Source organism: Pezoporus occidentalis, unplaced genomic scaffold (assembly GCF_034315485.1).
Source record: "Pezoporus occidentalis ecotype Australia unplaced genomic scaffold, CSIRO_AGI_Poc_V1 ctg32, whole genome shotgun sequence".
In the NCBI taxonomy this organism is placed as follows: Eukaryota; Metazoa; Chordata; class Aves; order Psittaciformes; family Psittacidae; genus Pezoporus; species Pezoporus occidentalis.
Window position 1 is genome coordinate 1,097,840 of NW_026915158.1, and position 25,078 is coordinate 1,122,917.

At 38.6% G+C, this 25,078-nt stretch overlaps 1 protein-coding gene across 1 annotated transcript in view; it reads right to left on the reverse strand.

Annotated features, from left to right (window-relative positions):
- The window catches only part of TMEM131 (transmembrane protein 131), a 98,417-nt gene that overhangs the window by 53,076 nt on the left and 20,263 nt on the right, over positions 1 to 25,078 (reverse strand). Inside the window, exons 2-4 of the mRNA XM_062628565.1 lie at positions 24,282 to 24,343; positions 10,122 to 10,162; positions 2,366 to 2,434 (exon numbers count right to left, since the gene is read on the reverse strand). Of these exons, the coding sequence (XP_062484549.1) occupies positions 2,366 to 2,434; positions 10,122 to 10,162; positions 24,282 to 24,343 (172 nt within the window). The remainder of the gene's footprint in view (positions 1 to 2,365; positions 2,435 to 10,121; positions 10,163 to 24,281; positions 24,344 to 25,078) is intronic.

Genomic DNA, 25,078 nt, shown 5'->3' on the forward strand with positions numbered 1-25,078 from the left:
ATTCCCATTTTATAGCAAAACAGAGTAACAGATTAGAAGAGATTACAAGGAACAGAAAGCAAGTAAGAATAAAGGGAGTCAGTTGTGGAGCTGGTTTTGAGTGGAGGGCTTTAAGCATGTTCATTTCGTTTAAAGCCCCAAATCACTGATAGCCAACATGTGGTAGAATTCCCTCCAGGGGAAGACTGGTGCTGCTTCAGAAACAGAATCAAGCAGCTTTCATATTAAATAACCAAATGAGTATTCCACTTACTCCAAGCAGCCCCCTGGAGCAGCGATACGGGAGAACCTGCCTCTGTTCCACCTCATTCCCAGAGGCTTAATGTATACAGAGAACATTTGGGATCTCTTCAAGTGAGCTAAAGATTTACATATCCGAACATACAGCATACATTTCCTTTGACAAACATGAAATTACCTGGCCTGCCTTCAAAGTGGTAGAATATGGTAGCATTTCTTTTATATTAAAACAGCATTAAAAAAAAAACAAACCCACCAACTACAAACTAGGAGTATAGGGCCACTGTAATCTCATCTCCAGCTGGAACACAGGAAGTATGTCTACAGAATCTATTTATCAACTTAATTCTGATTTTGATTTTTGGAAATCCACAGATAAAGTAACTTTTAGTATTATTCCTGCTCAAGTTGGCATGTTTTTGAAACATCTGATTAAACCCACACATTTAGCAGACCAGAAATGTCACTGGAAGAATGGGTTAGCTTACAAATGAAATGAAATATTGCAACTTTCTTTAGCCTAGGAATGAGACATGCATAAACATGAACTTTGAACAAGCTTGCTCTGATAATTTTTGCATGCTACCTATTAACAAAACACCATTTAGGTGCAATATTTATTCAGAAACTAAATATGCATTTTATGCTTTCCTAAAATCCATTATTAACAAAGAAAGAAGAAACAGAATTTGAATGTGAAAACCCTGCCTATTTTAAAAGGCAAAAGAGCTGAAAACTTAAATCTGCATCATTTAACTTCCAAGGTGCTTGGCACCTACAGTTTGCTCCCACCATAAGGTTGAGTTACTCAGCATTTCTCGGAGTTGGTTCATTTTTAATTAAATGCCAAAGTACAGATTTTAAACTGAACTTTAGGGCTTCATATCTAGACCTTTTCTAAAACTGTTTTTGACATCTTATGGAAGTTTTAATAAATCAGAATATGATCTCTGCTCAAGATTATAACCTAAGGTATAACAGATACATTAATTAGCATCTACTGTCAGAAAAAAATAAACATAACGAACCAGGATCTTACATACAGGCTTCCTGTTTTAGTGGATAGAAGGCAGCAATCCCCCAGCACACTTTTGCTTTTATTGCACAGAACCCTTCCCAAAATAATCTGCACTACTTTAGCAATGTAGTAGATCTACACCCCCTTTTCAATGCTTTCAGCTCTGACAAGCATAGTTTATATAAAAAGTCAAAATATAATGAAGAACAGCTTGAAGTATTTATGATAGTGTCTGGGATCTATATTTAGCAAGAAAATTAAAAAAAAAAAAAAAAAAAGCATCTTTGGAAGCCCACAAAGCAAAGAAACACATGCAGCTTTCTTCAGATTAACACACAAACTAAGGATGACAGCAAAGCAAGGTATTTCAGAGCACATCAACAAAACACTTTATTAACGGTAGAAAAAGGCATATAAAATACATTTCAAGTGTCAAATTCTGCGATTACCACAAACTGAAAACCTTTACAATTTAAAATTACTTAAAACCAAATCAATATGTAAGTTTACAGTAAATCTAAAAAAGAGCAAACTGCTTTACAAGTTTGAGTTTTTACTGCACTCACCAGTGTAATTTGTAATCTATAACCATGCAGCAGCCAGCTGCAAGGTGGAGCATGGAGGTGCATTCTTGGAGGCTGTTCTCCTCGAGGCTGTGTTTTCACAAGCCTATATTACTTCTCTAATTACTGCAGATCCACTGACAAAGTTTTTTTTGCCACTGTCCTGGCTACCTTACTACCAAAGCGGTAGTAAAATGGACATGCTAGAGTAGATGCTCTCTGACATGGGTTACATAGAAGCAGAAAGGTAAAGTTACCTCACTACATTAAGTTCTACACTTGTAACACTTTCCACTATGCAGAGCAGCTGTACAGGTAATTAAAGTAAGTACAAGCACTTACACTACCAAAAGCATGGCAATTTACAAGTCGCTATATGATGTTTAAAACTGAGTACACCAGCTCTCTGCAATGAGTAGGTCAACTACGCTTACAGATAATCTATCACTGCAATTTGTGTATACAGCCTTCTCTATCAGGTTAAATGCTCTTGAGATTTTTTTTCTATTTGTCTAACCAAAGAGAACAAAAGGCTTCAACTTACTGTTCATGGAAATCCAGCATCGGTGGCTCAAACCGGAGAGGTCGGCAATTTCCCCGATATAGGGATACACTGCAAGGAAAATTAAAATGCTGTAACAGATACTGTTAAATTACACATTTTTGCTCCCTTCCCATCTCAAATTGCCCTTTTTCAGTAAAACATTAATACTAATAACAGAAGAACTAATTCAAAAGAAGAAACAGCCTGACAAACTTGTCCAGTCAGAATATCTTAATTTTACCAGCCACTTACATGATTACGTGATGTCTCCAAGAAAGATTATACAAGAGTACATATCTTGGAAATGGACATAACTGAAGTGTTAGTTTTCCTCTATACAGTAAGGGCTAAGTGAAACAGTAAGCTAAATAGAGTAATATCATCTTTCATAGCAATATCCAAACATCATCTTCAATGTGTAACAGTAATTTACATGCACATCAAGCTACATCTATACTAGTACATAATCCTGGATTCATCTGATGGTACTGAGGCCATGGGAGAAAACAACCCATGTCTATACTATTAGAAACAATCTCCAGAAGACAGCCACTTCTCTAGCAACATTCCTTAGCTTTGCCTATACTAACCTCCCACTGCAAGCATTCTAGGAGAATGTTAGTTGACAAAGACTAAAATACCACAATCCAGCAGTGAAGGCAGCAAAGAGTCTGGAAACATTCTCTGCTATTGCTTGGTTTACCAGTTCAGTTACATAGAGCACAATCAATAACCCACGGTGTAAGTTACAAGAAAAAGTACAAAGCAGTCTCATTGACTGAAACATTTTCTTATTCAGAATAATGTGATCACACTTAAGTATCTCTGTAATTCAGTAACACTTTATTTTGGGCTGAGTAGAAATCATATCCTTGCAACGAAACATAAAACAGGGAGACAATAACATGAAAGAAATAAACAGGAAAGGCTAAAGAATGGCTCAAGACCAATGGCTTTCTTTTTTTCCTTAAATGCTTTTGTATAGCATATTTGTTTTAGACCTTTGTTTTCTGACTCTATTAAATCCTAGATGCCCAAAGACAGAGCTAGCAGCCACATGTTCCAGGCAAGCAAAGCTGCTTTACAAATCCAGCCAGGGCAGCAGAACGACCCAGTTCTGTCTCAACAGAGGGAGAAACCACGTGACGGAAGATCCCCTCAGACCGTCTTAAAAATCTGAACATGCACAAGTCCATGGGTCCTGATGAGATCCATCTGCGGGTCCTGAAGGAGCGGGCAAATGAAGTTGCGAAGCCACTGGCCATCATATTTGAGAAATCATGGCAGTCAGGTGAAGCTCCTGACGACTGGAAAAAGGGAAATATAACCCCCATTTTCAAGAAGGGGAAAATGGATGACCCAGGGAATTACAGACCAGTCAGTCTCACCTCTGTGCCTGGCAAAATCTTGGAGCAGATTCTCCTGGAAGGCATGCTAAGGCACATGAAAATCAACAAGGTGCTTGGTGACAGCCAGCATGGCTTCACTAAGGGGAAATCCTGCCTGACCAATTTGGTGGCCATATGTGATGGGGCTACGGAACTGATGGAGAGGGGTAGAGCAGTTGTTGTCATCTACCTGGACTTGTGCAAAGCATTCGACACTGTCCCACACGACATCCTTGTCTCTAAATTGGAGAGACATCAATTTGATGGATGGACCACTTGGTGGATAAAGAACTGGCTGGATGGCCACACACAAAGAGTTCTTGTCAATGGCTCAATGTCCACCTGGAGACCAGTAACGAGTGGCGTCCCTCAGGGATCGGTGTTGGGACCGGAATGGTTCAACATCTTTGTCACTGACATGGACAGTGGGATTGAGTGCGCCCTCAGCAAGTTTGCCAATGACACCAAGCTGCGTGGTTTGGTTGATACGCTGGAGGGAAGGAATGCCATCCAGAGGGACCTTGACACACTTGTGAGGTGGGCTGATGCCAACCTCATGAGGTTTAACCATAGCAGCCTTCCAGTATCTGAAGGGGGCCTATAGGGATGCTGGAGAGGGACTCTTCATTAGAGACTGTAGTGACAGGACAAGGGCTAACGGGTTAAAACTTAAACAGGTGAAGTTTAGGTTGGATATAAGAAGGAAATTCTTTCCTGTTAGGGTGGTGAGGCACGGGAATGGGTTGCCCAGGAAGGCTGTGAATGCTCCATCCCTGGCAGTGTTCAAGGCCAGGTTGGACGAGGCCTTGGGTGATATGATTTAGCGTAAGGTGTCCCTGCCCATGGCAGGGGGGTTTGAACTAGATGATCTTAAGGTCCTTTCCAACCCTAACTATTCTACGATTCTATGATTCTATGAAAATAAGTTGGTAATAAGTCTTCAAAGTGATCATCTCATATGTCAAAGTTTATGGTCCAGTTTTGAATGCCTTTTTAAATAGAAAAGGACAAAAAGCTCACATACCTCCATTGTCAAGGTAACACTAAACAGAAACAACCCTACTTTGATAATGATTTTTAAATACCTTTGTCAATTCCTTCCCAATTTAAAAACTCTGAACAATGAGCCAGAGCCTCTTCTCTATTGGTAATGACTGGTAAAAGGGCATATTACTGATAGAAAAGTTATCAGAAATATTTACAATATCTCCAAAAGTGATAATGAAGTTCCTTATTTCAAATAGAGTCAACAGTAACTTGACCCAACTTGAACAATCAAGACTTACACAATTCTCCATGTATGTGAAAAGTTCAAGCAACATTTTTTTCAGCTATATTATCCTGGATAGCCTTTTAGGCAATACAGGATTTTTAAATGGATGGGGTTGGTAAAGCAGTTATATCATAATGAATTCCACCTGCTATTATAAAAGTAACAACTGTAATAAGGTTCAAATGGGAACAAGCAATATTGGAATTCCCAAACTTTGCGTACGGAAAGGCTGAACATGAGTCAACTTGCAGCAGACTTTCAAATGATGATAATGTCTGCTCTGCTGGGCACTTACTCACTGAAGGCTGGATACACCCATGGGTAGGGCAAGTTTACAGCATAATGACATTTAAGTTAATTACTATTGTGTGCATGTAGAGCTATGGCTCTTTCCCTACCCCTCCAAGTTGTCTAACTTTCAAAGTCAAGAACAACGTGAAAAGGAAAAGATGCATTTGAACTGAGAAGGGACTACTGACATCTGCAACAAGCTCCAGCAGACCAAGAACAGGCCAGAAGTCATCTGGACCTGTGAAGTTTCAGGAATGACTAGTTCCTGGCAAGGATTTAAGATAGTCCCAGCACTTTCTCCCTTCAGTGAGAATTCTGATTAAGAAAACAAAACAAACCAACAAAAACAACTCAAGAGTGAATTACAAACAGTCCCTGACATGATCATTACCCTCACCATACCATCCAGTCATCCAAGTTAGAGGGTACCTACCTCAACTATTAACTACTGTACTGCTATCACCCAGAAGCAAACTACTACCAGATGCAATTCACTGAAGTGCAACTTCATGTTTCAATGAGGTTAGGCACAGATGCAGTTATAAGGATGGTCAAAAATACCAATGCCTGGAAAGACTTTAGGTGATATTGATGTCCATCTGTGCCAAGACACAATTTTCTTCTAAGGACATTCTGCAGCATTTCTGTAATGTCTTGCTGTTTATTACAAAGTACTCACAGGCACTCATAATTTTAAATAAGCCATGCACATCTCTACATTTGAGATGAAGAAAATCCTTGTAAAATCTAGTATTTAAAGATATCTGCAAAGTTGGGCAGTAACTGTTTCTCTGTATCCTCGTTTTACTTTTCTAGCTGTTCTGGGATTTCTGGAGGAGGTCTGTGCTTTGTGAAATCTTATCTATACCATCTTTAATTGCTACTGTGGAAAATTCAAATCTAAGCATTGCCCTACATGTATTTTTCCCACATTACTAGTTGTTTAAAGGGGTTTATTTCCTCTCCTGTGCCATAAGTCCTCAAGAAATAAAGACAACAGCATTAAACTGTCAAACAAACTGTCAATAAATAAAAAGAGTTTATTTAGCAACAAAAAATCTTAGAAAGCCACCACTATGTTATTTCCATTGCCACAAAGTAAACCAAAAGTGTGCCTAAAAATAACCACGTGAACTTTTAAAATGACAAATAGGCAAATACTTCACAGTGGGTACTTTTTGTGTCAGAATGTCCTTGAAAGTCACTTCAAAGACAGATCATTTTTGGCTAAGAAAAAGTAAGTAACCAATCATATTTCCCCAAATACATGCATGATTTGTTAATATTTAAAAATAAGGCTGAGCTGCATACATGAGAAAACATTTAAATTTTTAAAGTCCGAATTATTTTAGAAATATGGGTATTAAACACAGCCTCAGTGAGAAAGTGAACTCCCACAAAACATTTGACGTTTTTGGTATCTAGCAGTAGCCACTGCTGTAATTGCAGATGAATGAAACAACTAGCAACAAAGGTTTTTCATAAACTACACCCAGCTAGTGGTTGGCTCAGTTATGCCAACATTAAGCCTGTATCAAGAAAAACATACTCATGATATCAAACACTAAACTTCAAAGCTAACACTTCCTGAGGGGGCTGTCTGGGGAAAGGGTGAGGAAAGAACAGGGTGAAGCTTGAATTGATGCACTATAACCTGACCATGGGCAAGAACAAAACAAATTAATTTGCTAGTTAATTTCTCTCCTTCCAATTAGTGCTAAAAAGCAGACCAAAGAACTGAATAAATTTTCTAGATAGGGAAGAAATACCTGCAAGCTACACCAAGTAGGAGATATTGTAATTTCCAATAAGGACAATGAAATACAAATATAGAGAAGCAGTGGACCAGAAACCTAGGGTTTTTGGCAACACCTTTGAAAAAAAGCAACCCAAAAAAAAAACCAAAAAGCAAAAACCCCTAACAAAACCACCTAGAACAATACTTGAAAGATCCATACAAAACCAATACCAGAGGTAGACAGCAAATCAGGTATGTACTTTGCAACAAGGCATCTTGTGATACACACCTTTATTGTATTGCAACTGAACCCCAAGTAGGCTAGCGCTCTTAAGCGCAGTGGACTACCTATCTTTGGCAAACCTGAAGATATTTCAAATCTGTAAACTGTTTTATTAGAACACAGGAAGAAATCATCTTAGATGAGAAATGAAAATGAAAAAATCCAGGAAGCATATCTAACCCATGGCCTCAGTCTCATTCTCAAGGACTGTCAAAGTCAGCTGTTTCCTGGGAGACAAAATTTGCCCATAATCCCTAGGTCCCAATAAAGGTATCTTCCTGCTACTGAGACTCAATGACTGAAACAATATACTATTCTGTTTAAGCCATCTCCAGGAAGTTTGACTTTACCCAAGACATAAAATACAGTGATCATGGTTTTCAGAAGTTCAACTGCCACTCCTATATTCATGTTCTTATACTTGCAATCTGACTGCAAGTATCAGTCAGATTCTATGTACCACATAGCTACAGCTGTTTAAGCTCCTATTCACAGCTGTGTCCCCTACCATTCTGCAATCCTCTAGCAGGTCTGGAAGAAGGAAACAAATAACCACAGCACTACAGCTCCAGTTTACAATCCACGTACAAACCCATCATCACTGGCAGGGTAAAATAAGTCACTGGACCACAAACTGCAGCAGCTGAGCCACAGGCGCACATACCCACTTTCTCTGTCACAGGAAAAGAGAATCTTTGGCAGGAAGGGCAAGTAAAAAACAACTGGGGTAACTAGCTTCTTAAACGACTCATGTTGTTTGTGAGTTACAAGTGACCAGAAGTCAACCATGACAAGGAAGAGAATATAACAATCACTTAGTTTAAGCTACTTGGCTTACAAAAATGGAAGTTTAGGTACTTAATATTAGTTACACTGTTCTATAACCTATTTTATTTGTTTATGCTCTTCTGAAAGCGTTAAGGATCATCTTATTTATCTTTCAACATACAAGAGAAGTTCAGTAATGATATTTAAGAGCTTCTTTTACTGCTGTGCAAAGTCTGAGTGCAGGGTTTCACACAAGCAGTCCAAGATAGCAAAATGGAGAAAATCCCCTAGTAAACAAATTATTTAAAGTATATAATTTTAATTTGATCTTTAAAAACCATCTGTTCTTTAACCTTGACCAAGATGTTATGATGCATATGACTGCAGCAACCAGGAAAACTAAATTCACATAACTCTAAATGCATGGTAACTTTACATGCGGTAATTCATTATCCTATCACAGTACAGTTACACACATGGAGGTGTATATATAGCATGTGTAACTGCTTAATAGGGAAACTAGCACTAATACATCTTTAGAAGTTACTATGTATGGGAAATGCATGTTCTGCTTACTTAATCCAATGTTAACATGCAAGTAGAAATCAAATTGTTTAGTAAAAGCACCAGGTAGAAATTTTAAGATAAGAAATAAATGGTCAGAAGTCCTAAAGGGCAGAGAGAAGCTTCCATTGCTGAGTAAGGGGAAAGAAGACAGGTTCAGGGAAGGTACAGCAGCACAAAGTTTCAAGGTTTATGCAGAACAAGATAAATCTTTTTAATTAAAAAAACAAATGAGAAGTTCATATAACACAAGTTTGACAAAATTCACATTACCATAATACACAAATTGCCTCAAGCTTCAGATCAAAATATAAAGTAACTGCCTTATTTCAATACATAATAACTCTTTAACATTATCATGATAGTGTGAACTTATGTTTGAATTTCACCTGGAGTGAAAGACTTGCCACATCCTCCTAAGATTCTTCAGCACCTTCATGTTCCCCCTTTCCCCCGGATACCCTGAATTTCAAGCATACTTAGAAACCTAGGACTAGATAAGCCAAAGTCTATAGTATTTTCATACAATCCAGGAGATTTACATTGCAAGATTTAGGTCTGTATCTAACCAGAAAGCAGCACAGATTGAGGGCAAGTGATACAAACAGGATCAAGGTTTTTAAATTAAAAACACTGCCTTTTTTTCCCCTCCAGAGATTTCTCAAAACTTGTTGCAAAGAGAATGCTCTTAAGCCCATGTTTAAGCAACTGTATGCATAGTAAAATAAGAGCTTTACATACACTCATCTGAAATGAAAAAAGAATGGTCATTTTACCAGATTTCCTGGGAAGGCCCATGAAAAAAAATCTAGCTGTATATACTGAAAACAAGCTATGCTTTACATGACAGTCTGTGGAATGTTATTGTATAAGAAACAAGCTTCACTATTACTGCTCAATGTATTCACTAAATACACAGGAATATTTGAGGAGCTCCCAGGGAAAAAATAGAGGCTACTTCTTTTTCTTCTCAGATACTGTATATGCAGAGTTCTTTGATAACAGATTACATTGTGGGGAAGGAGAAGCGGTGCAATGAGAAGGGGGAAGAATCTATTGCAAGTAACATCATGAAGTTTTTCTTCAAAAGGACCCCAACAACTTTTGAAGCAAGTGAACAAACCTACTGCTTTCACAATAAAACTTCAGTACAATGACAAAATAAACTGCAAGCTAGGTCTCAGTCTGCCCCCTCTTTACACAGAATTACTCTACAGTATATACTACAAAGTGAACTAAAGAATCATTCCATTTCTTATCCCATATGTGAAGTGATTTGGCTGTCCAATATTAAAAAATATTTTCAGTTTAAATTTCCTCTGTATGAGACAAATAATTGAAAAATGACGTGTTTTGTATTTTATCTTGACTATACTAAAACTTCATTATTAAAACTATCACAAACCTCACAATAGGATGGCTGCATTAAACTTTCATAAAACCATGCTTACCTCTTCTGTTGATATGAACTGAGGCCTATAGTTGTCTCAGTCTGTAAAAGAATAAAAAATAATGTTAAATTTAAGACACTGACAGCATTATACTTTCTGTGGGGGAAAAAAAAAAACAACAACCCAACAAACAACTTAAAAAAAACAAGAGGAGGAAAAATGTCCAGAAAACTATAACATTGTAAGAAGCAAAAGAAAAACCCTGCATAGATGTAAGAGCCAAATTACAAAGAAAAGAATATAAACCAAATAAAAGTCAAGCAATTATCTCATTCGTGTAATTTAATTAACTGGAAAACAAAGAACACTATAATTCTCATTTGATTAGGAAAAGTCATCTCCTTCCCTGCTAATCATCTTCTACCCTCTATTATTTATACCTTTACTACGGCTCTGCTGGACGCTACAGTTAATGACCTTAAAACAAGGTGATTACATTGTCTAGGAAATTACAGCTAGTTTACCCTTGTCTATGAAATTCCAAATGGTTTAGAAGGATGCATATGGAATGTCCTCCTGATCCACAGGATTTGGGGATCAAACCGAGGATTTCAGTCCTTCTCTCATGGGCATTTCATGGCCAAGATGAATATTCATCTTTTGGGAGCAGGAAGAAAGCTTACAAGTATGACAAAGTATATGGTGCACCTTGGCTCATCTGACACAATTCATAGAATCATAGAATTGTTAGGGTTGGAAAGGACCTTAAGATCATCTAGTTCCAACCACCCTGCCATGGGCAGGGACACCTCACGCTAAATCGTATCACCCAAGGCATCGTCCAGCCTGGTCTTGAACACTGCCAGGGATGGAGCATTCACAACCTCCCTGGGCAACCCATTCCAGTGCCTCACCACCCTAACAGGAAAGAATTTCCTCCTTATATCCAATCTAAAACTTCCCCTGTTTAAGTTTTAACCTGTTAGCCCTTGTCCTGTCACTACAGTCCCTAATGAAGAGTCCCTCTCTACCATCCTTATAGGCCCCCTTCAGATACTGGAAGGCTGCTATGAGGTCTCCACGCGCCCTTCTCTTCTCCAGGCTGAACAGCCCCAACTTCCTCAGCCTGTCTTCATACGGGAGGTGCTCCAGTCCCCTGATCATCCTCGTGGCCCTTCTCTGGACTTGTTCCAACAGTTCCATGTCCTTTTTATGTTGAGGACACCAGAACTGCACACAATACTCCAGGTGAGTTCTCAGAAGAGCAGAGTAGAGGGGCAGGATCACCTCCTTTGACCTGCTGGTCACGCTCCTTTTGATGCAGCCCAGGATACGGTTATAAGGACGTCATTTGTTTGCATGGGGAATGGGAATTTTTCATATCCGATTTCAGAACTAAAATCAAGTCCCTTGGCTGGGCGCTGATTTCTATTTCAATTATTTTAATTACTACAAATTAATTATACTTTTTTTTTTAATAAGATGAATGTATTTTTCTTTAAATGTTTTTTAAAAAGTTATGTTTACTTAAAAGACTTTCTAATTAGAGGAATTTTTATTTTGGTTTTTTTGGAGACACTGGTTTGAAATTTTGTAATTACTAATATTAAATCACTTAGTCAAGAGATATGAAGATTTGATTCATTTCAAGGATAAATTCTGGACTGTAAATCTAAGTAGTGCTTCAGATTTAAAATAAAATTATTTCATTTATCCACCCTTCAATTTGCAACAAACTAGAGAAAGCTGGAAGCATATTATTTATCATTGTAAAACAGAGCTAATTGCAAATAAATCCTCAAATTATAGGATTTATTAAACATCAAGGCAGAACATCAATTCACATTTTTGTTTAAAAACTTATGAAATCTGAAGAATTTAATCAGGGAAAAACCCAAACAAACCAAACCCAATAAAACAAAACAATCAAGAACACGTCTGCTTTCTACACCTTATTTTTATCTCAGACTGGAAAAGTGAGAGCAAACCTTCCAGTTTTAAACTACCACCAAGCAATTTCTCAGCTTAAAAACTAGAGAAGAAATGGAATCAAAATGAATCAACTGAAAATATTTTCTCTTCATCCAGAAGGACCTGTGCTGCCAAAAGCTGGTTCAGTACTTCATACAAGCCATGTCCAAAACATTAAGCCAGCGATTTCCTCTACTTCACTCTACAGCTCTGCAGAAAATACACGCTGCTTGCATATTTTAAAAATTGATTTAATAAGTTTCAAACAGGTACTTATAATTACATATGCTTAATCTTATTATCTACTTTTCTATCAAAAATCTGACAACCATGAATCACTGTCGGCCTTTCCAATTTTCTTTTTCTTCTTTTATTATTTTAAACTATGTAACTGTTGCCTGCAGCTTGCAGATGTACCCACTCTCTAAAAGCACATCAGACTACACCTGATAGCTCTGCACCGGCTCTGAGGGCTCTGCAAGAGATGCTGCACAGCCTACTCAGTAGAAACAGACTGGTGCTAACTTAAAAGGACTGAACAGCCTGAGTTGTTTGACTGCAGCTGAGAGATGCTGATCTTCACCACAGTCAGCTACCATTGATCTAGGCTAACAGACAAATTGCTCAGTAAGTCTCAGCATTTATGAACTTTCTACACATCTATGATGCATGTATCAAGTGGTATACTCCAAGTGTCGATGTTGAGGAAGTTTTGGATGTGGAGATCTATGCAATACAATCAGTAATGCAGATGTATTTGGGTCATTGTTGGGTACATTTTAAGTGTTAGCTCTACTGCTGAAATCATCTGTTATTCCTCCCTACCAAACAACTCCATATAACTCTCTTTTTTTACTAGCACAATCATCTAAAGTTACTCTCCTCCCAGTTTCACCAGTTCCATTCTTCCACGTTGTGCATTCACACCACTGATTTTCCTGCCTACTGGAGGGAGACAACTAAGAATTGCTGATACAGTGTTCTATGAAAAACTGTTACACAACCACACTTGTTTTGGCTGGGATAGAGTTAATTTTCTCCAAAGTAGCTAGTATGGTGCTGTGTTCTGGATTTATTCTGGAAATAGTGTTGATAACACAGGGAAGTTTTTGTTACTGTTGAGCAGCACTTACACAGAACCAGGGGCTTTTCTGCTCCTCACCCTATACCACCAGAGAGTAGGCTGGGGGTGCACAAGGAGCTGGGAGGGGGCATAGCCAGGACAGCTGACCCCAGCTGACATACCATAACATATGGCATCATGCTCAGCATATAAAGCTGGGAGAAGGAGGACGAAAGAGGGATGTTTAGAGTGATGGTGTTTGTCTTCCCACGTAACCGTGACATGTGATGTAATGCTCTGCTTTTCTGGAGATAGCTGAACACCTGCCTGCCAATGGGAAGTAGTGAATGAAATCCTTGTTTTGTTTTGCTTGCATGCACAGCTTTTGCTTTACCCATTGAACTGTTTTTATCTCAACACATGAGTTTTCTCATTTTTGCCCTTGCAATTCTCTCCCACATCCCACTGCAGGGGAATGAGTGAGCGGCTGTATGGGGGTGAGCTGCCAGATGGGTAAACTACAACAACAACCAAGCTTACTCTATGAAGTTAACAGATGCATAAACACCCTGTATTCTTTACCAACATCCTTCAAAGTGCATTAATCACTACAATTAAATACAACTTTCAGTAAATGATTTTTGTTTAGAAACTTAACTAAAGCACATCATTAAATTACCAGCAGCTACTAACAGTCAGGTGATGGAACTAACAAGTTCAGATCCTATGACAAGGCAATCAAAGTAGTCATTACCAGCACTGTCCCATCTCTGACAACTAGCTTTGGCTCTAACAAAGGAGAATATTTTATTAAGTTTTACATTATTCAGTAAAGTTATTTGTTATCTATGCTCCTAAGCATCATAACTTGCAGTCAATACCCCTAATATTTAGTATACTATATACCATTATATATTATCCAGGCCAACTTACAAAAGGCAGTGGAGATCAAATTTAAATCCAGAAAAATACAGAAGCAAACAGAAATATGCATCATAGACAATTGCTCAACTACCACATAGCTATGCCTGCAGTTAACTATTGGGAGTTAAATTCTCTGGCTGATCATACACTCAAATTTTCCCTCCTATGTTCTGAAAGTACAGATTTGCTACTGAAAATATCAGTCTAGTAACTATACATAAAGTTTGAAAGCACAAATTACTTTCATAGGACACCACACACATGAAATATATTTAAGAGCAAAAATCCATCAAGGAGTCACACTTGTAAAGAAAAGCCTGGTTTTCTGCTAAATACAAGTTAAATGACAAATTCATTTCAATAACACTTTTTGCTTTGAGAAGGAGGTTGTTTTGGCTTGTTTGGAGGTTTTGTGGGTATTTTGTTGGTATTTTGTTGTGTAACTTTGGGTTTATTTTGGTTTGGGGGTTTGGGTTTGTGGCTGGTTTTTAGGCTTTGTTTTGGGTTTGTTTGGGGTGGTGTTTTGGGTTTTTTTTGGTTGGGTTTGGGTTGGGTATTTTTGTTTTGTGTGTGGTTTTGCGTGGTTGGTGGCTTGTTTTTTTTAAATCAGGGTCAGTCAAGAGAGAAGAAATGGCATACCAACTTCAGCAGTTCAACCATGGCATCATGGAACTAAACCAAAAATAAATCTCATGTGGCAGTTTCTATAATTGCCACTCATTTTTATCACATTCAATCTTCAGAGTCATGCAGTAAACAGAAACATACAAATGTTATCACCGACATGTTCTACTATTTTCTTTTTCAATTCGATCCTCAATGCAGTCAGCCAGGACAAGTTTCAAGACTTAACAACCATTTCTCTTCAGAGGCTCACATCCACAAGAAAGATTTCACAGAGAACCTGTACTTGAAAGCACACTTTGCAGACTCGGCACAGCTGGGGAACAACACCAGACAACAATCTTGTGCAGACAGATAATCAAAACCCACACACAATCTTAAGACTGTCTCTATAAAGACATACCATGCCAGTTAAAAGAAAAAAAACAAAACACAAAAAAAAAACCCACTGCCACCAAAAAAGTTATTTTAATGTGTCACTAGTTTGTTATAATAGTTATTCTTTACTTGGTAAAAGGTCATATTACCTAGCACTACAGTCAGTCATCTAAACATAGGTATCTGCTGCCACTGGAGATAAGTGTCCTAGGGCAGCTTGCCTGGTCTCAGACTGACATGCAGAAAGGCACAGTTTCTTCTATGCCCTGTGTGATATCTGCCAGGCTCCTGTAGATGTCTGGGACAGCCTAGGGCATCTCAAATAGCACTTGTTACCTATGTTTAAGCAACTGAATTAAAGCCCTAAAGTCTTAAAGGATGAAGGAGGAGGAGGGGCACAACAAAGCAGGGAGACTGTCTTAATCAAGACCTGAGGTTTCTGGACACCAAATACAAACACATTTCTTGAATTTTACCAGCATTCTCAACAACCAGAGCATTCTGTTTTCCTACACAAGAGTAGCCACACTAACTCAAGACTCTTTCAGGCTGAAGCTTTCAGTATATTTAACATATTGTTAGTCCCTAGTAATGCTGGTTCCTTCTTGTAAAAAAGCTGTATGCTGCTTGCAAGTGAAAGTTGAGAGCTACAAAATCAATATGTAGATGGCAGCTTAAATCTTTATCGCTCCATTCATGAGTGCTATACTAATAAGTAGGATAGTTAAAAGAACCGTAATTAATGATGAATATTTTGCTAAGTTAATAAAAAAAATTAATATTGCGATCTGAAAGTGGACTGAACTGAGTTATTCTTGCCATGCCATGCACTTTCATTACACAGATTCATGTAACAAAAACATCAGTTGACTTTAACTGATGCAACATTTGCTATTGACATTGGCTTTGCAACAGTCACTTAATCCTGGGCATCAATTAATTATCAATTAATTATTTTTAAACTAAAGCCTAGGGATGACAATTCTTCCTGTACAAGAAGTAGAAACTGCAATTATTTTTCCTGAGCAGCAGCAGAACTTCAGTTGCCCACAAGCAATGGCAGTGAACCAAGATGACTTTTACTCTTCTGTAAAATCACATGCTGGAAGGAAGCTCCAAAGACCACCTAGTCAACCCTTGTTCAGAGGAGGTCTAGTTAGGGCAGGCTACTCACAGCTCTAGGACACTGAATTCTGGGTATCTCCAAAGACAGAAATTCCTACAACTTCTTTAAATAACCTGGTCCAGTGTTTGGTAACCCTCAAGTCTAAAAGCTTTTTTATTAGATGGGTTTGGAACATCCCATGCTGAAATTTGTGTCTAAAGCCTCTTATCCTTCCACTGCGCACAATGAAAAATCTGGCTCTTTGTCAACTCTACACTGCCCACAGCAACTAGTTTTCTCCTTGGTCTTCTCCTCTAAAGGCTGAAGAAAACACATCTTGAGAAGCATTCCAGACCTCTGATCATCCTGGTACCCCTCTGCTGTGCTTGCTTCAGTGTAGCAGTGCCTTCCTTGTACTGGGTGACCCAGACTGGACACAGTACTCCAACTGCAGCCTCACAAATGCTTAAGGGGGGAGGGGAAGGGGGGAATCCTACCCATTATCCCTCTGGCTCCATATTTGCTCAACAGGCTGCAAGGGCACACATCTATCTATTGTCCACAAGGCCCTCCCAGTGGGCCTCTTTTCTACAGTGCTACTTTCTAGCCAGTCACTCACTGCCCAGCCTGTCCTGTTAACACAGGGTTGTTCTCTCCCAGGTGCAGGACTTGTATTTGCCTTAGCTGAATGTCATAAGCCTCCTGTCAGCCTGCCAAAGTCCCTCTGAATAGCAGCCTTGCCTTCCAGTTGCTAATTTGGTAGCACCTGCAAACTTACTGAGAGTAGTCTATACCATCATAAAGGCTGCTAATGAAGACATTAAACAGTACTGTCCTCAGAATCAAGATCCATCATGGATAACTGACAACCAGTTGAACTTTGTACTGTAGAGTATACCCACTGACATCAATGGTCCAGCCACCCTATTGCCCAATTAGGTGATCTGTATCATACAGTTTGGCTATATGGGTATCAATGGAGATCACACAGAATCACAGAATGGTTTGGGTTGGAAGGGACCTTAAAAGATCATACAGTTCCAACCCACCTGCCATGGGTAGGGACACCTTCCCCTAGACCTGGCCTTGCCCACTGCCAGGAATGGGGTAGCCACAGCTTTTCTGGGCAACCTGTGACAGTGTCTCACCACCTTCACAGTAAATAATTTCTTCCTAAGTATGCTTTCTTTAGTAAAAAAATTTTTACATTTCAAAACCCTTTTAAAAGTCAACATACAATATGAAAACTTGAGGTAATAAAAAATACAATTAAAATTGTATGAAACTACTATCACTGATACACCAGAGATAAGTTGCCACTCCTATTAAGATACTTCTTTACCATGCCATATGGAAAGAAGGTCATGCAGAAAATATTAAATTCATCCAGTAAGAGATCAGCATTGCTGATTCCCATGCATGTAACAAGTCACGTAGCTTCCCTGTTGCAAAGCTACTGCAAAACATGTTAAGTTCCCAGCTATCTGACACTTAGGACCATTGTAATTCTCATTACCAGCTTTTGCAACTAGCAGTTTACAGCAGCTTATGAGCAAAGACAGAAAATGTGTTAAGTATATATAACCACATTTTTTTTCCCTCTATTTTAACTATTCTGCAATATCAGTAAAACAATTTCTAGGAGTTAACCTGTAAAAAAGCATCTCATACACCTAAGATTACTGCAGTAAGGGCAAGTGTAGTGATTCACATTAAGAGAATATGACTGAAGAATCTAGAATTTTCCTTTTTCACTTTAAGAATATGCTACTTTAAAAATACCACTACATAAGCAGAGTATTTTTCAAACAGTCTGCACAGAAGATTGCTCACTGTGGAAAATAGTGGCTCTGACTACATTGTACAGAAAACATGAGATACTCAAGAGCTTTTAATAAATACAGTGACTTGGGAAACAGGCCTTTATGAACTAAGAGCAAATGAAAACCTTGTTCTGAAAAAAATTTTACTTTGCTGTTCAAAATAAGGTCCTCAAAAAGTGAGACTGTATGTTGGCTCAACATGAAAGGATAAATTACTTAAAATAACAGTTGTAGTTTATTTCAGCACTCCTAATATTTGCAGATTACAACACTGTCAGGAGCTTGAAGCATCTGTCAGGTCTGAAAAGGGGTTCAAATAATCAAGACATGCAGAGGACATGGCCTGACACTGACAAGGCAAATTTGAAGAAGCAGCTCAAATCTGAAAGCTGAAGGAGAGCTCAAATCTAAAGCTGGGAATAACTGACTAAGAGTAATACGCAAAAGAAAAGAATGTGTCTCCATAACATAGTGAAATACAAGCTATATGAGCAAACGAAATGCTGTAAAAAAGTTCCAACTAATTTTGTAATTACTAAAGCAAGTGTTATTATACAGGGAAGCAACTACTCTGACCTTGCTCAAAGCCTTAGAGTACTACTTTCCCTATTAAATGCTACACTGTGTCGACAAATAAAAAAATCCAGTAAAGAAAGTTACAACATGTTTTTAAAAGTTTGCATGAAGAAGCTGTAGGTGTCTTTTAGTACAAAACTATCAGTATGAAAAGGGAAAAAAGCTAACAAAAACAAAAAAATCAACTGGATATGTGTTGGAGAAAGACATGGCAAAAACAGCTTAGGCATTAATGAAATATCATGATGGAACTTGTGAAAGTTACTTCTCTAGAGGTTTTAAGAGCAGAAGAGTCACACATCTGCCAAGGGTAGTCTGTTTACACATACTAACACCTGAAGAAAGTACTAGGTGATCTCCTGAGGTCCATGACTCTGAAGTGCCAATCAATTTATATAAGCATCTGTAAGTCAGCTGCTACTGAAGAAAAAAAACCAAACCCTGCACTGCACTGAGCAATGGACAACTCACATTAATACAATTCTTACCCTATGTTCAGGATATAAATAAATAATTTGAAGAGCTCAAAAAGTTGTTGAGTCCTTAAGGGAACTAATTCATGTGAAGGACAGAATTAGGAAATCCTCTCATTATTGTAATTTAATCCATAGGCAGAAGTAGCATAAATTTATTCAGATATAAACCTTTAAGCATATATTCTAAAGAAAAAAAAAAAAATCTCATTTTTGCTCTGTTGAAACAGAGGGCAAAGATACATGGTGTAGCATCTTCCAACCCATGTACTGGAAGTCCATACCCAAAATGTACAGTCTCCACTTCACTACTCTTATCCCTAGTAAGTTAATTTCCATTGCCAGTTCATTTTTCCTAGATGTAAGGGGGTTTTACTTCAGTATTTAAAGATTTATGCTCTTTCAATAATTAACTGCTTTAAGTCAGCCTGGTCAAGCATAATTTTCCAACACATTTCATTTACTTTTTTTCAACAGAAGTCCTAATATGCCATTGAAACACATAAGAAGTGTTTAACCAATAGTACGCAGCCCAAGTAAGAACAAACACAGTATCAAGAGGATATACTCTAACTGGAGGGAAGTGGCAGGAATCCCTAAGGATTAAATTATGTAAGACTGAGCATTTGATTCACCTTACTTAGAAAACAACTCCTTCAAACAAGAAAAGGGCTTGCTGCCACTGTGAAGATACCAAATTTTCTGAGGTGAGGAAATAAACCAAGGCTGGAAATAGCTTTGACACTTCAATGATTATTAATCACTTTATGCACTGGTTATTTTTTCACATTTAATCAACAGAAGGTGACATTAGACAATACTGAGTTATTAGAGCATAAATACGATGATGTAGTAGTGATAGATGACCTACAATCAACAAACACTTATGAAAACCTATAGAAAGCTTGAAAGAGAAACATTCAATGACATTATGCTAGGTTTAAAGCTGTAGTGACTGCTGTTCACAAATGTAAATCTGTTTTTACAACAATGTATTTACTTTGGGTTTAGTTTTTAACTGCAGTAAGTAGTCATGAGAGGTCACCAAATTGAAATCTACAGGAAAAGAATAAACGAATTGCAAAACATGCTTATCATTCCAATTAAAAGGAACTGGTTTAACTTATGTAGGTATTTTTGGCTTCAGAGCCACAACTATAACATAAAACATATAATCCATTTCTTAGAAATTTTGTCTCGCTTGCTTTGTTTTAAATCAAATATTCAGCAATGTATTAGGATAAATGGCAGCCAAATGCAATCCAAAGCACTGCAAAGTTTACAGTGCAACAGTGAGAATTGCTTGACTTTGTCCCACCATAATATTTAAACTGATTTTCCTGTCTCTGTTGCATCTTGCAATAAATTTGGCATGATTAACAATCCATCTTAATTTTCATCTTTATATGAATTAGGAGGTGGTTCACAGCAGTGCCATTACTTTCTAGTCCTGAGAACTACAGTGATTAATGGAGTGCTAGATTTTCATTATTTTAAAAAAAAATTTAAAAAATAATCCTAAAAAAACACCTAAAATATAATGATTGAATCGGATTACACAATTTTTATCTTAAATATTGGGTCAATGCTTGTCAGCCATTTTTAAGGCACTCTTGTAGAACAAAACATTCCTATAGAATAAGTAAAGGAAAGAAAGAAAGCCTAGTGATTTTTTTTTTCCCCTCACATTTTACTGATACGTGGTCTCTCCATGCAAGTTAAATTCCAAGTCAAAAAACTGCAATAATTGAGACTGTAACAACTATATGGAAAGCTTCCACCATTTTACTTCCTCAATATCCAAAAATACGCGTACATAGTTATGTATTATGAGAACGTCTTTAGCACATGGTATCTAAACAACTGTTTAATAAGAACCTGGGCCTTTTTTGTTTGCTTGTAGGGTGTTTTCCTTTTTTTATTTTGGTGGGGTTTGTGGTGGTGGTGGGGATGTTCATTTGTAACCACAACCTTTTCTGTCACCAGTTCAGATCTTTTTGAAGTATCTCATCCTTGTACATCATAATCTTAAAACCTATGGCATTTTTGAATTACATTAAGGGCCAAGCAGTCAAAGGAAAAAAAAAAAAAAGAAACAAACCCATACAACTTAGGTAGGTGGGGGGAAATCTTCATAAATCTGAAACAAATAACCTTACCACCAGCCCAGAACTATACAGCTTTTATATTTTTTGGCTCTTCTAGACTAGACTGAAGGTAGGAATTGGAAATCAGGAACTGAACTGCTAGTGAGCACCATCACATGCCATGTGATCTAATCATACAAACAACTAACTTCTTTCTTTTTTCTCCTCTCCTCCCTTCTCAACTACCAGGACTAACATCATCAAGGAATTTTAAACAGAAGATATTCACAACATAAATACAATCCACAGAACATGTGCATGACATCCTAATCAGCAGAAATTCCAAACTGTTCTACAGTATCAAGCCATGCTGCTATGTATTTCATCCCAACTACCACCACCATCTCAAAATATCAGCACGTATTCTTTAAAGTTTAACATTTTGTCTGTTTTGACTCACACCAAAAGAAAACTGACAGGAATGGCAACATTATACATGAAAAATACATATTTGCAACTGCAATTACCTCACTGCAGTAATTTGAACTTCCTTTAAACCCAGTGGCTACTTGGTCCCAAGAGCCACCTTTGCATTTAGTACACAGGGTACTCTGTGGTTTTACCTGTGGGACCGTGGAGAGAACATGAGGAAGTGTGAAAGAAAACCTACTTTGACCTTAGAGGCATATGAATTGCAAGGAAAAACAATCACAAATAGTGGCTCCTGAGGAAAGTTGCTGCTCCAGTCTCTGGTGGGAAGTTACCCAGAGTGGGAGAGCTGATTTTACTCCTGATCCTATGGGAAGTAATTCTAATCTGTTTTTACAGAAAGGAGGCGGAGAACCCTATGAGAAGTACTAGGGGAGCCCTGCCTTCAGACAGGTGGAGGAAATGGGCAGCTGTGTCCACTAAACTGTGTGGATCCAATGGGCTGGCATGTCAGAAACACAGAAGTAAAAGGAGACACTGGTGCACAGTGTACCCTAATACCATCAAGTCATCAGGGGGTACAACCCATTTGTATTTCTGGAGTGACAAGAGGATACCAACAGCTGACTGTACTGAGGCTGAAATCAGCCTGACTAGGAAAGAGTAGGAAAAGCACCCCATTCTGACTGGCCCAGAGTCTCTGTGCATCCTTGTCACAGATGATGTTAAGAGAAAGTATTTCAAGGACCCAAGTGGGTACCAATGGGCCTTTGGTATAGCTGCCTTGGAGACAAAGGAAATGAAGCAGCTGTCCAGTTTGCCTGGTCTCTCAGAAGACCCTTCTCTTGTGGCACTGCTGAAGGTTGAAGAACAAGTGCCAATCACCACCAGTACAGTATTGCCACGGGTGCACTACTACAGCACGCTAGCAGCAATACTGTAACAACTGAGATTCCTTGATTCCCATCCATGAGCTGATCCATTCAGTGGAGAGCCAACACATGATCAGCAGGACGCGCTCACCCTTTAAGAGCCCCATATGGCCAGTGTAAAAGTCTAAGGGAGAGCAGAGACTACCAGTAGACTATCGTGGCCTGAATGAAGTCACACCACCATTGAGTGCTGCTGTACCGGACATGCTAGAATTTCAGTATGAACTAGAGTCAAAGGCAGCCAAGTGGTATGCCACGATTGATATTGCCAATGAATTTTTCTCAATCCCTTTGGCAGCAGAGTGCAGCTTTTACTTTAAGGGGTGTCCAGTTCACTTGGAACCGACTGCCCCAGGGGTGGAAATACAGCCCTACCATCTGCCATGGACTGATCCAGACTGCAATGGGTCAAGGGCAAGCTCCAGAACACCTGCAATGCATTGGTAACATTATCATGTGGCGTGATACAGCAAAAGAAGTTTTTGAGAAAGGGAGGAAAATAATTCAAATCCTGCTGAAAGCTGGTTTTGCCATAAAACGGAGTAAGGTCAATGGACCTGCACAGGAGATTCAATTTTTAGGAATAAAATGACAAGATGGATGTTGCCAGATCCCCACAGATGTGACCAACAAGATAACAGCAATGGTTCCACCAACTAGTAAGAAACACAAGCCTTCTTAGGTGTTGTGGGGTTCTGGAGAACGCACATCACAAATCACAGTCTGATTGTAAGCCCTCTCTATCACATGACCTGGAAGAAGAACAATTTTAAATGGGGCCCTGAGCAACAACAAGCCTTTGAACAAATTAAATGAGAGATAGTTCATGCAGTAGCCCTTGGACCAGCCTGGACCGGGCAACATGCAAAAAATGGGCTTTACGCTGCAGCCAGGGAGAATGGTTGTAAAACCATCACTAGGATGGAAAAGATCTTTAAGATCAAGTCCCACCTCTCTCCCAGGACTGCCAAGTCCATCACTAAACCATATCACTGAAGGCCTCATCTACAGAGTTTTTTAACACTTCCACGGACGGTGATTCCATCACTTCCCTGGGCAGCCTGTTCCAATGCTTATTCACCCAAAGGGTGATCAGATTTTTCCCAACATCCAACCTCATTCCCAAACCTCCCCTGGTGCAGCTTGAGGCTGTTACCTCTTGTCCTATCACCACCTGTTACTTGGAGAAGAGATCAGCCACCTCCTCACTTCACTCTCCTTTCAGGTAGTTACAGACAGCTGTAAGATCCCCCCTGAACCTTCTCTTCTCCCAGCTGAACAACCCAAGTTCCCTCACCTTTTCCTCAGGTCCTACCTGGAGCCTCTGGCAGAAAGCACCAGATGACTTGAGGTCAACCCCTCGGCTTTTGGAGACAGGCATTCACAGGATCTGAGGCCCAGTATATTCCAAATGAAAATTACCTCATTGCAGTAACACAAAATTTCTGTAAACCCATTGGCTTCTTGGTCCCAATGGCTGCCTTTATATTTGGGAATCTTGCAACACTTCCTCGTTGCTCTAGTTGTACTATCCAATTGCATCCCAACTCTACATCAAGATGAATCTTAAACATGAAGCATCCCCCAGTTTTTCTGAGGGGAAAAAAACCTGGACAAAATGGCCAGATAAAGCTCTACCAGTTTCCCAACACACAAGCTGTGGAAAACAGAACCACAGGACACACTAAAGCATACTGTTGAAAATAACTCTAGGAGGTCCAAAAGTTTTTTGATGCTTGCTTATTTTCAGAAGCCCACTCACCCACAAGTTTCAAAAAGCAGATGTCCAAAAGATGAAACATTGCTAGTTCAGGTGATTTACTCAGACTACATACCTGCAATAGGTCTCCTTCATCAAAACGTAGCATTTCTATTATGCCATCCGACTGGATGAAAGCTGCAAATAAAAACAGAAAAAAACTAAATAACTTAACAGAAGAACATTTTGTTAACATCATTAGATTAGAAAGCAACTTAAACATCTAAAATCTGCTGTACCTCATTTTGCAGACAGAGCTATGACAAACCAAAACAACAATACAGTCTAGCAAAATACCAAACACAAATCTGTGATACTTATCTTCCTCTCAGCTCCAATTCCAAGAGGTTCATATTAATATGAGTAACACACTTCACCAATCAGTCTTTTAGCATAAAAATTAACTCCAAAGTAAATAACTTCTTCTAGGTTCCCTAAAAAGACTGGCTGGGCACCAAGCTAACTCAGTACTTCAACCAATATGCCACACTGGGTACCTAAACAACTGAGTTTAATACATTTAAGCCCACAAGGTATTCCGATGGTTATAAAAAGAAATTCAGTTTCATTTATACACATCAAATCTTACCCGTACATCTAGAAAGCCTTGTCCATGCTGTTCCCTAAACCTGTGTGGTAACAACTCTATCTTGACAGTAACATAACAAGATTTGAAACCATTTAGAAGTGTTTGTACCATATGATTAAACTCAATGAAAAGTTCATGCCTCAGTCTCCTATAAGATCCTCAAATAAAGCATTCCTCCTCCACTCACTTCTTCTAAATACTTCATCAGGCAATTGTCTCTAAAAGAAAGTAGCATTCCCTACATTGAGAGGAATTGAAGAACAAAGAAATAAAGGCATTGCCCT